A 12705-nucleotide genomic window follows, 5' to 3' on the forward strand; every position below is an offset into this window, starting at 1 on the left:
GGGGGGGTGGGGGATGCGATGGCGGGTTGGAGGTGCGAAAGTAAGCACAAGCATTGGAACGGTTTTATTTGGACTGGCTCACCGTCTTTGGCAAATTGAATCTTGGAGCCCTTGTGCTTCCAAATGATGGTGGGCGGCGGCGAGCTGACCACATCGCAGACGATGTCGGCATCATCGCCTTCGCTGAACTCCTGTGGGCTCGGAGCGCTCTCGAAAGTGATCTTCTCTGTAGGGAAATGAGACAAACGCATACGTTATACATGTTTATAAATATCTCCATGTTCAGACTGACACTTCTGAGGTGGAAACTCTCGTGGTAAATTTATACTGCATGAAAAAAATCTTATAGCTGATTAGCGGCGTAATGATGCACCATATGGTTGAGCTTCTGCTTTTCTGATAAAAGTTTTGTTGGTTTAAATTTGATGAATTCACAGATGGTGTGGGAAGGTAGCTGAGGTAAAGACAACTCAAAGACTCTAGGTCCACACTGAGACAGACAACAGCAGAGTGAAAAAAGAAAATGGGACTTCTCTGGTTGTGCCAAAACCCTTTGCATTTTCTTTTTTTTTAACACAGAGCTGTTTTTTGTCTGAAGAGGACATGTTAATTAATTGTTTGGAGATTTAACCAAAGAGGACTTAATTGTCTTGGAAGACATGATGGCATGACTTCACGTTTTCATCTGCTGTATACATTTAAGGCCTTTTGAACATATGTCTATACATGAATAATTCTGGGATCGACGTCTTTAAAGATAAATTGGAAGCTAAGCTAAGGAATGACATTATATTCTCCTCAATGGTTTTGCATTCAAATGGATTCAAACGAAAATGAATTACTTCCTGGATTATACTGACTGGAAAAAAACACGTTGCCAGTGGACATAATCCAGGTGGCAATTATGTTTCCATTTGAATTTATATGGTAAAACCATGTAGTAGAACACAAATGTAATTTCTAGGAGACAGTGTTGCAGGAAGAGCTATGTTTTTATACTATGAAAGGACTACAAATAGCTTCAGATACCCCACACACACACACACACCTACACACACTACACAACCAATACAGACATTAACCTTCTGGCCGCAGATACAAGTGACTCATATTCAGGACCAAGCCGGGGCATGTCAAGCTTTGTGCTCATATCCATCAGACTCATTAATGCCTGAGTTAGTCTGGGGCTTGACCTTACTGACCCCTTCTACTTTTTTTTTTTTTTTTTTTTTTTAATTCAATGGACAGTTTTAAACACACTTACTGTCTTAAACTGTTCTCCACTAGCTAAGTTTTACTCGCTTGTAGTCTCCTCTGTGTTTTTCCTTTTTCTGGCATGTGTTGTACGCATTGTTATTTCTGAGTTTAAGTAACTAAACAGAGGGAACAGATTGTTTCCTGTCTCCTTCTCCACTATCAACTGTCTGATAAAAAAACAAAAAAAAAACAGCAACAAATCCAGGAGACATTATATTTCTAACAAAATGCATTTGCTGCTGCAACAGAATTATCTTTTTATTTTCTGAAAACAGGCAGGATGTGATATCATGAAACATTTTTAGCTCGTCTTTATGGCCAGATATGCAAAGTATTTTCCTGTACAATCACACATCGCTCTCTGTAATTTGTCATATTTCAAAATAAAATGCTGGTGTTGACACCAAGCAGCAGCCACCACAGGAAATAAGGAAGCCGGTTAGAAAGAACTGTACCTAAAAATGAAGTTCCCCTAAATCCACTAGTTGGTTTCCCAATGAACAAATAAATAAATAAATAAATAAATAACTGAAATACTTTTTCCCTCAAGACAGAAGTTTGGACCTCAATGTCCAATTGCATTTCTTCTTATGTGTATCTTGCTAGCAATTTTCGAAAGCTGTCTCTGTTAGGGCTCGGAGTGGGATGCTGTGAGGTGGATTTGCTTTGACTGGCAGGTTGCTCGGGCTAACACTCTGAGCCTGACCCTGTCTGCATCCGGCCGTGTCCACCTTTGCTTCGATTTGAATGTACTGCCTTCAAACAACTGACAAAATGACTGCGAGGAGTCAACAGCAATTTCACAAAGCAAACTGTTCATTCAAAAACCTACAGGGGATCTCACAGGCAGATTGCTTATGAAGTGCATGGTCTAGCAATGTGAATACTTTCTCTACACGTTATTTTGATATGATTTTTTATGATATGATTGTATCTGGCTGTGGTAATGATTTGCTTCTTTTAAAGACACTCTGACTGCATTATTCGACCAGAGACAGACTCCAGGACTCTGAGACTTACGGAAGATCTTCACTTGGACCGTGGCCTGAGCCTCCTTGTCCGCGTTCTTCGCCACACACTTGTAGATGCCAGCGCTGTCCACATTGGCGTGGTATATGGTGAGGGTCGACGTGCTTTCATCACTGCGGCTCACAAAAATGTCTGGCCTGTTGGGAAAGATCTTCTCGCCGCTGGGGGCATACCAGTCTATGTCTTTAGCATCTCCCACCACTGCAGAGCAGGAGATGAGAAGAGAATGAGGCAAAGAAAAACATCATGACAGAACAATTACTTCAACAAGTTTGAGCAAGACTCTGTGCTCTCATGATCAGTCAAGTCATTATTACTTCTACAAGTCTAAAAAGAGAATATGTACACTCCATAAAGAATTCTCGTTGTAAATATCTTGGAAACATTATTGTTAAATCAAAACCCAAACGTCCTACAGTAGCTGTCTTTTCAACATCAGACCAAATATGGTAATTACAACATAAAAGATTTGTAATTGTAAATAGTTTCTCTTTGCTAGTTGGACATAGGATTATTCAGTAGGAGGCAGATTTCTCTAAAAGAAAAATCAAACAACTTTCCCACATCATTCATTTTTTATAAGCACGAGTGCAAGCTGAGAACATTAACGCCTTCTCATGTGTTGAGGAACACAAAGAGTCCTAAACGCATTTTGACATTCTTTTCAATGAGGGAATTAGGAGTTCAAGCTACAGCTTAAAAGAAATTTAAAGTCAAGGCTTCATATTCCACATGCACAACGACACTGAGCTCTTCACAGACGTTTCTCTGCAAGTTGTAATGTAGCAACAGGTCAACAGTTCAAACCAATTTTATAGTATTTCAGTACAAGGACCTTTTAAAGGGTGAGTTCATCTAAACTATAGAAAACATACGGTATATTTTTAATGACACATACAGCCATGTGGATCATTTTGGTTTTAGTGCTCCAGGTTTTGAGTCATCCGCTTCTGAGATTTCTGCCTCAACTCCAGTAAAATGGAGGTGAAGAGAATTTAGCTTGTGGAGCTCAAAATTTGTATTAAAAAAAAAAATCTAATTAAGTAATCTGGAAAAAACAGTGTCCACATTAGTGCAGAGATTGTGTGTCGGCTGCCTCCTCCACTCCCCGCCCTCAGTTTACTGCTGCACTCTCATTGGATATGACTCATCTCCGCTGCGCTGTGATTAAAAGCACATCTTATTTTTAGCAACGGGAAAAATCAACGAGGTCATGACACGTTTGGGATCTGGTCAAACTAGATGAACCGCGTCCATCGGCAGATTCTTTGCCGACCTGAGATTGTTTTGTCTCGGATCAGCGCCGGGCAGAACTAGACCTCACTGTGAACAGTTTTCACATATATTTCTTAGGTACAAAGAAGAAATTCCAAAGAAAACTTCTAAGTATATTCTGTGGCGTGATGGGGACACTGGGTCTGCTAAGAGATAATGATACAGATTTTCGAGTGGTGCTTTGAACATCAATTTGGATCAAACAAACCATTAATTTACAGGCTCTCCAGACACAGTTTTATAATATCTTACCTCTGACTGACATGGATTTATCCATGTACAGATTGCTCTATAATGTCAGACATCTGACTTACCTAATGCATATACCACCTGGATTTCAGACAAGCTGATAGCTGCACATGTACAGTACACTGAAAACACAGTGAAAGTACAAGACCTCTCTCTCGTTATCTCTTCAGACGGCGCCGCTCTCCCACCTCTCTCCCACCTCTCAAAAGCCCTCTTCCCTACCTGACTGTGATCTCAGAATAAACTGATATCCTTTTTTAAAGCACCGCCTTGTCTTGTCTCGAATTTCTTTAACACTTAACTCCTAATGAGGGTACATTCACGTGTATAGCAGTGTCATTATTTAAACTGACTTGTGTCACTGTCTTCAAATAACCTCAATTAATACTGTTGCATTGTACAGTACGTACATGAGACGACACATCCATCAAGCTGTGACCCAGGATGCGCTCTTACCTTCGCAGAGGAAAAACTTGGACTCTCCTACGCTGATCTCTCCTTGCGTCGGAGTGATTTCCACCTGGATGGCGGCTGGATAAAGAAAAGCAGAAAGGACAAACATACACATTATTTTCTGGTTCTTTCAGGACAAACGGTGACACAGGGGCAAAGCACAATACACGCCTGCTCAAAAGAGCAACCATTTTTCATGCATATACCCTCTATGAATGAAATCTTTATGGTCACTAGAGTGCAACATCTCCCTGTGCAGATGGGTTTTGAATCCACATTTTCTACTAGGACCCTGTTGAACTGACAGGTTGTTTGCGGGCTTACTTGTTGGGGATATATGGAACAGAGAAAGCCTTGCTAACGGTGCGATCATTGACATTAGAGAGGAGTTAAAATGAGGCGATTAAGACGATGGTATTGAATTACGATTGTTGGCCATCTTGTTCGCCTAGGCGCAGCAATAACACAGGTTTTTCTTTTTTATTTACAACCCCCCCCCCAATCCCACACTGTTGAGCAAGGTTATACTGTAGGGCTGGATACTGAGTGATTTGCATTATCACAAAGAACTGAGATAATAGCATCCTTGGCCTTGTGATTCACTCATAAGACGCTATACCTCTTGCCACACACATTTCAAAGTGTAAGCTGCTAATGAATCATGCACCTGTGACCCTGTGACAATCAAATGTCTGACACTTTCCAAAGTCAGAGCATTAAGCAGGCACCACATGACAGCAATAAGCTGACTGAATAACACGAAGGCACAGTGCAGACAGATGGAGACTGTGCGGCAAATTATCTGACTATCAACAATAATAAAAAAAGAATGAGGTATTTTGGATGTTTTGCATGTTTAATTAGTTTGTGGTAAGCTGATCTTCAGTCCTCTGCAGGAATATTAAGTATATTCAGTAACACTATCTAAAGATTTATTTTTTCACTCAGTGTTTATAAAAGCCACCTGACTGAGTCGTTGCAGGGCGCTCACATATTCGTTTTCCCCATCCCTGCTTCTCCTGGCAGAAGATTTAGGAGGCATAATGCCAGAAATCAAAGCATATCCTTTTCCTTAAACTCCATTGCACTTAATTTCTCAGCATCAGCTAAAGCTACAGTCACGAATATGATATTTAAGGAGTCCAGAGAAACACCTGGTGTTTCTTCCTTCCTGCATGCTCAAAACTCGTGCGTATTCAAATCCAAAGTGTCAAAATGTGAAATAATTTTCAAAGCCTAATCAGGGAATCATCTCTTGCACGTGTGCACCAGACTGAGGAGAGATGTGATGATTTTTTTTTTGAAAGTGAAATGCTTTAATGTAAGACTTCTGTCTTCAGTGATGTGTGGAATGGGAGTGAAGCACAGACTGCGAAGCAGAAACGCCACTGAATCGTGATCCGGAGCTTGACAGAGAAATCCCACTGAGCCTTCAGCATGTCGCCACTTCACACAAATGAGTGAGTCAGTCTCTGCCCAATTCTCACCAGGAAATTCATGGGAATGATTTGCAAGGACTTTGCGAGGGTTTGCCAAGACAGGTAGCCAATTATTGTCACAGCACAATATGAGCTATTGGTTCTTCATAATGCAACAATCTCATAGTTATAGAAACATGTTGGTGAGTAAGAGGAGACAGCCGCAGTCACAGCAGTGGCCTTCGCTTCCCTCTTTATCTCTGCACACTCCTTTATGTGAAAAGCCATCATCATTATGCTGTGAGGTTGAACTCGAGCCAACATATTGGGTGGGGCATTTATATCTGCAAAAATGTACACAATTCGCTTTTGTGTTTACAGCAACAAACAAGCAATGGAAGAGGGGCATCGTTGTTCCAGCAGTGAGCCTCCAGCGGCCGTAGCCTGCTATGTTTGGCTTCGTGTAAACAAGCAAAACCGGCATAATGGAGGGTCGTCTGAACGGCAACACACCGGGATCTTTGTACCGAACGGGCCAGTGAGAGAAGACACAACTACGGCAGGTCGTTTGTCAGGAAAATATGAAAATAAATTAAGTGTTTGAACGGACAACAAATGCTGTAATTTTCCTGGTCAACAACAGGCTCAAGTATTGATTTCATTACACTATTCAAGGCGGGAATAATATCTCCCATATGGCTAAGTCAAGAAGTCATACAAATATTGATTTGCAGTAAAACACTGCATGAGAGCCCGAGCCTTTGTTCCAGACTAGCATGCAGCCTCTAGAGGTGAGGAGAACCACTATGCACGGTATGTTTGCTTCTCCAGGCTGGAGGTAGATACAAAGAAAACAACATATCCATTTCCTTCCCTCATCTGGTAAGATCACAGATACAATGCAAACCCCGGCCATGCCTCCTAACACTGAGACAACTGGCCAAAAATCAACTGATCATATCTGCAACACTAAAGACAACAACAAAAAAAAAAAAAGAAGAGTTCAGGCGCTGTGGGAAAGATAGCTATTCCCAAAGCCATTTTCTCAGTGTATGTCTCTAAATGGCCACTTGTGCTGTGTCTCCATGATGAAGTGGCTGTTGAGTCTCATTCGTCAAGCAAAAGTGTGACTTCGTGTCTCTGCTGAGAACAAATCGTAAGAAATAAAATGAAGGTGTAAAAACGAGAGACGTCGTCAGGTTTAATTAGCAACATGAAAAGGTTCAAGTATCAAGAAACTGAAGTCATATACGCTGTTCATTGTCTTAGATATTTCATCTTAACAGACTATATAAAATAAATGCCAGGGAGACATAAAATATTCTTACCAATGTTCTAAAGCATGATGGTTCTACTTATAACACTGTAGGCAAAAATAAATGTGAAATTTCTCTATAATTTTCAGATCATACTTAAGTACTTTTTTCACAAAAACAAACTAAACAAACAAACAAAAAAAAACTGTAAAGAGACCAACAATAATATTCAAAAGAGAAAATAATACAAGACAAATTACACAGAGAAAAAGACTCTTCAAAATCACAGCCATTAGAACCTAATTTCCCTAATGTCAGATGGCAATTGTAAATCTGGTGCTTGCACTCTGTGTAATAAAAAAACTTGGTTCAGTCATTAATATGCAGGTAAAAAAAAAAAAGGTGGAGGAAAACTGAATAAACAAATTAAAAAGTACTATTCTGTATCAGACTTATTCAGTGAGAGCACATATTCATGGAAATGAAACATTCGGCCTCTTTCTGAAAATATATAAGAGGGGGCAACTTTGAGAGCCTCCTCCTTAATAGAGAGGCATTGTGAATGTCCATGCCCCCTGAAATACAAGGCAACGTCATGTTCGCAGTGACCTGACCTCACGAAAACATTTAAAGGAGTGTGAAGTCCTGTGCCATTCATCCTTACCCCCGCACAGCACTCTGGATGTCAACGCATTTTTTGAATGTGTCCAAGGTAAAACCGCAGTGTTACGTAGCTCTTTCATAAGGTGATATGTTGCCGTCAGGACGGATTTACAAATATGAGAATTGGTCAGGACTTTAAAATAATACAAAGCTGGATAAAATAGAGAAATACAAGTTATAATTTGTAGTAAATGTTGTAAAACTGTATCGTAGGTCCTTAATCTACTGTATGTGTATTATAAACGTTTTCAAAGTTGTGATATTTAGATGAACTTGTATTGATGCTTTAGAATCAGCAGAATTGTAAGTTATATTGTAAATATACTGAAGCACCAGTATGATCCTTTAAGGCAGTGAAATTAAGAAAGACCTGACCTAGATTATGTGAGCGGAAAGGTAAATGAAGGCTGCCCAGGAGCAAAGGAGAGCCGGGGGAAGGAGGTGTAGATTAACAGAACGGATAGAAAGAAGTGCTTGTCATAGTGAAGAGAGAGCTTAGATAAAGGATGAAGCTATCTGTGCCCTGATGTGCTCACTCATGACACCAATCTAATATCCAGCCACTAAGCCTGGCCCTCACTTTCAGTCCTCTCTAAAGACTCATAAACCTCTCTGTCTCCTCTCAAGAGTCCTTCTTTACTCTTCATTCGAATGCTCAGACACCTATAGTCGCATCGCCCTGCACTTACACAAACAGTGACTCCTCTATCATGCAGATCAGCATATTTTCACATGAAGGCATCTGGGAGTATGTGGGGAAGAAAACTCTGTAAATCGCTGTAAATCTAGACTTTGGAGAGAAAGCCCGCTGGATATTTTTCAGAAATACATCCTTTGTTGTCATATGCATGGCTGCATGCTTTCATTTAAATCATAATTGGCACAACACTGATCTATGCAAAACATAATACCCTTTTCCTTCAGTAATATTGGTCCGTGCCTCCCAACTATGATTTGTGTTCTTTTGAGAGGAACGTGTTCTTAATAAAAGGCAGAGCTGCAGACATGAGACTCAACTCGAGTCTGTTTTAAGTCAAAAATGAGAACTTGAGACAAGTTGGACTTTTTCCAAAAGATTTTGAAGCAATGATAAAGAGTCTGTGAAACTAATACTAACCAAAAATACTTTAACAGATTATTAAACTGGGACCAGTCGGGACCATAACGCCAGACCTCACAATTCATAGGCCGTGAGCTACTTTCATTACTTCAGGACCCTGACATTCACGTTGAGAGGCTGGTAAAAGGAATCTCAGTCATTAGCTGTGTAGATGTATCGGTAGTCTTAGCTCCGGTCTGGAGTAATAAGTGTGACCGTTTGAGAATCTGTCTCTGTCTGTACTTCAGTGGCTTTAATACACTCACATTACTCACTACAGTTAAAAAAAAACAAAAACAAAAACATCTGTGTGGTCAAAGCAGCAACATTAGAAGCATATTTTGGACCAGATTGTTGGAATATTCTATTAAAATACATCAGTGCACCAGTATGAATGAAGACAGTGAGTGAAACAGACCGAGCTCTGGCTAATTTGAGCAGTGGGCTAAAGCGAATGCTGTGCTAAGACTGGAGATTGGAACTCAACAGCATCTTACATCATCCCTGAGAGGACGTTACTGACACACAGTCAAGCTAATATCCTGAAGCAGGGCTAGGCTATAGGCTTGAACTTGGACATACAGCTAATGATAACTAGCTAACTTGGATGCAGTGAGTCAGACTGAAGGACCCCAAGAGGAAATCTGGGTTTTCTGGTTCACCCATAGAGTTTTAAATCATCCGCTGCGGATATTTCTGTCTGCACAGCAGCTCTGACAAATACTTGTATAAATAAAGTTCCAATCTGCCTTTCTCTTCCTCTAGACTTTCACTGCCATGTCCCTTGTATTTTCCAGCTTTTCAGGGCAACACAACTGTATAACCAGAGCTGACAGTTTCCACCATCAAACCTCAGTGCATCCTGTTCTTTCTTTTTTTTTTTTTTCGGAGAAAACAACAAAAAAACAGACAGGTTGTTCCCTGAAACCATCCACAGAGGCAATTAGAGGCCACAGCAACCCAAGATACCGAAAGCTATTTCCCTATATCCACATGGAGGACGGTATCCCACAGTTACCGTTCTCCTCACAGCAACTGTTTGCTCATTAATATCTCCTTACAAACCCTGTGTTTTAAATTGTCTCCTAAAAACAACATTTATAACTCGGTCGCAGCAGTAAATACACGAAAAACATGCCACACAAGTTATATTTTTTTTAATCAATGTTCTTCATGGAGCCTGATTGTAGAAACACTGAGGTCAATCTGTTGGTCCTACTTCCCCCAGGGAGCAATTACATTTCCTCCAAACTTAAAGCAACACAATAACAGAACATTTGAACCTTGCCGTTGCTACCTTTTAAAAACAAAATGGCCGTACAGGTTCTAATTAAAACGAGAGATAAACACGAAAACAATGAAACCGCAATTTATTTTTCCATTTCTCACCATTTTGCTTATTAAAATTCTAAACTCACTTTTCATAAGCATGCAGGCCAACAGGATCAAAATTAAATTACGCTGGTGTTATTCTTTCATAAACAAAGAGAGGCAGGGTCTGTTATGAGAAACTAGAGGTATTAATTGACACCCTCTTACCCGAATATACAGTACATCCATACATACAAACATTAACACATTCACACACATACCCTTTGTTTGCCTAGTTAATAGCTTGCCAAGCTGACTCATTATTCAAGTTATTAATTTGACAAAGTTGGGAAAGAACTTCGATGGAGGAGCACATCCGAAGCTACTCACGGTAAGCTCAGAAGCAATATTAGCAATGGTGTATTAATTTGCTGATAATCCCTCCATACTTTGAAGCAAATACGCCTGTGAGGTTTTAGTAACAATGACCAAAACCACAGAGTGAAGATATGAGTGCTGACCATTCTCTAGTGAGAGGATTATGGACTTTACAGCCCGCTACTGTAAATAGGCTTTTAGCATCTTAACGGCAGAGTTCTTTTAATTCCAAATTACGTAAGTGCACAAATATTTATACGGGCCATCATTACTTCATTTCAGGATGCGCAAGTTTGTTGTGTGAACAAACAAGAAGTAGTCGCTTCTGCTGGGGGAAAACCTGAGGTTTGAGGCAGCTTCTGTCCCGTCTTGGATCAGGAGGTTTGCATGGCTAATTGGAGCCTGGCAGCCGGTGCTGACTGGCTCCATTACAAGGAGGCTACAACAGTCAGCTGTTGGTGCTTAACATGCAAGTCATGATGGAGCAAGCACACACTATGCAGGGGCAGACAGCACCGTGTAGGGCCACGCTGGGATGCATACATCACTGGCACATACACACAGGAAGCAGCTCTCGGAGGATGTACAGCAGATGCACTATTTTGGTTTCACTTCTCTCACTGTATATATGAACTGTCAAGTGCTATTGTAGATCTCGAGTGCTGTTGCTCATAAATCACTGCAGCCTGACAAAAGGTAAAGACGTTAACAATGAGGACAAAGACCCGAGCAAGATCCAAGAACGCACCTGATGTCACTCTCTCTTTCCGACAGGAGGAAATCTTATTTTTACATCTCTCAGAAAATTGGGAAGACAGGTTCCTCCTAAATTCCCCTGAGGCAGTAAAGAGGAAGTAATGCTGAAATGAATTCTAGAGACATTATGAGATAATTCTGACCTTAAATTGATGCTATTCCATTTTATATGAATATTATGGGGCATCTTTGCAACTGTATGACAACTGAAATGTGAGAGAGATGGGAAAAACTGGAAGAAGGCCCAGACTCAAATTGAAAACTTGTTATTATATGGTATGCCATATTAAACTGAGCCACTCTATGTTAAACTGCAGCTATAAGTTGCACTTCAAAATGTGATTTCGCGTTTTAGCGGCCAGAGAGAACCACCACTGAGACCAGGTGAAGTAAGCTGTGTAGGATCTATTCTTGGAATCCAGTGGGATTTTCTACTGCGAGTATTCACTTCACATGGGCTGTAATGAGGGGGCACTGAAGCATAGATTGGAGCTAAGATGGGACACAGCCATATCTCTGACTGAATCGAGCCTGACTTCCCGTTCTCAGCATTGCAAGACAGAAAAAAAAAAAAAAAAAAAATCAAAGGCCTAAAATTATACGTGACTCAACTGATTATTATTCTCATCCGCTTTTTTCTAATCTTTAACTCTGAGGTCTTTCTTGTAGTCGTCACTCTCTTTCTTTCACAGCAGCCTCCTCTTGAGTACTGAAACTGCATTTGTGCAAATTCCTTCATCATTGAAGTGGTTAAGTTAATCAAATGCTTGAATACAGTTTTGTATGATTTGTGTCAGGTTGAGATACAAACAAACCGTCCATTCATTGATGCTGATGTCACAGAGCGGACAGGTGCGGTGGGAAAATTCACTTCCCCTGATCGCACATTTTCAAAGTGAGATCAGGAATTTAAACTAGCAATCCTCCGACCTTCAAAACCTTTAACACTTACAGTGCTGAAGAAACAAAAAAAAACCTGATAAAATAAAACCACTTCTTCAACTTGGATTTCGGGGCAGAGAAAATTTTCAAAGACCACATAGAAAAATAGTGTCAATCACAAATCAAGTATCAGAGTGTCAGATATGACCTCACCTGCACACATCAAGCCCCTCTGCAAGCCTCCTTCTACCGTCTGAAAGCTCTGTAAGTCACGTCACGTCAAGCCCGCTTGTATTAGCAGATATCACATGGAGTTGGACGTCTCCGTGGAACAGACCCACCTCTCCCTCTCACCTCTCTCTCACCCTTTCAGACTTAAAGAAACTTCTCCACAAACTTCAATCGGAATTCTGGCAGGCCCTTTTCGAAACCTCCACTACACCCTTTACAGCACCGAATAACCACCAACACAGCTTCTCGGTACCGGCTCCCAATACACTCTGCAACATCTTACTAAACCCTTCCTCTGGCTTGTCAGTCAATCCACAGAAACGCCTGACACGGCTTCCAGCAGTGTGTTACCCTCGGTTTGATCTCTACACAAAAAAAAAACATTAAGCCTTTTTCCTTCTTTCCTTTTGTTTTTGTCATTTCTTTTTTTTTTTTTTTTTTTTTTTAA

The 12705-nt window shown here is 40.6% G+C and overlaps 1 protein-coding gene across 7 annotated transcripts in view; it reads right to left on the bottom strand.

The window, feature by feature from the left end:
* Positions 1 to 12705, bottom strand: part of LOC111656087 (neural cell adhesion molecule 1-like) — a 241098-nt gene that overhangs the window by 75110 nt on the left and 153283 nt on the right. For all 7 annotated transcript variants that reach the window (XM_087174362.1, XM_087174363.1, XM_087174361.1 and 4 more), the window contains exons 2-4: positions 4267 to 4341; positions 2278 to 2487; positions 83 to 226 (exon numbers count right to left, since the gene is read on the bottom strand). In XM_087174362.1, coding sequence (XP_087030488.1) covers positions 83 to 226; positions 2278 to 2487; positions 4267 to 4341 — 429 coding nt within the window. The remainder of the gene's footprint in view (positions 1 to 82; positions 227 to 2277; positions 2488 to 4266; positions 4342 to 12705) is intronic.

This window comes from Seriola lalandi, unplaced genomic scaffold (assembly GCF_002814215.2).
Source record: "Seriola lalandi dorsalis isolate HSWRI2012SDOR001 ecotype SW California unplaced genomic scaffold, Sedor1 jcf7180002054343, whole genome shotgun sequence".
Lineage (NCBI taxonomy): Eukaryota > Metazoa > Chordata > Actinopteri > Carangiformes > Carangidae > Seriola > Seriola lalandi.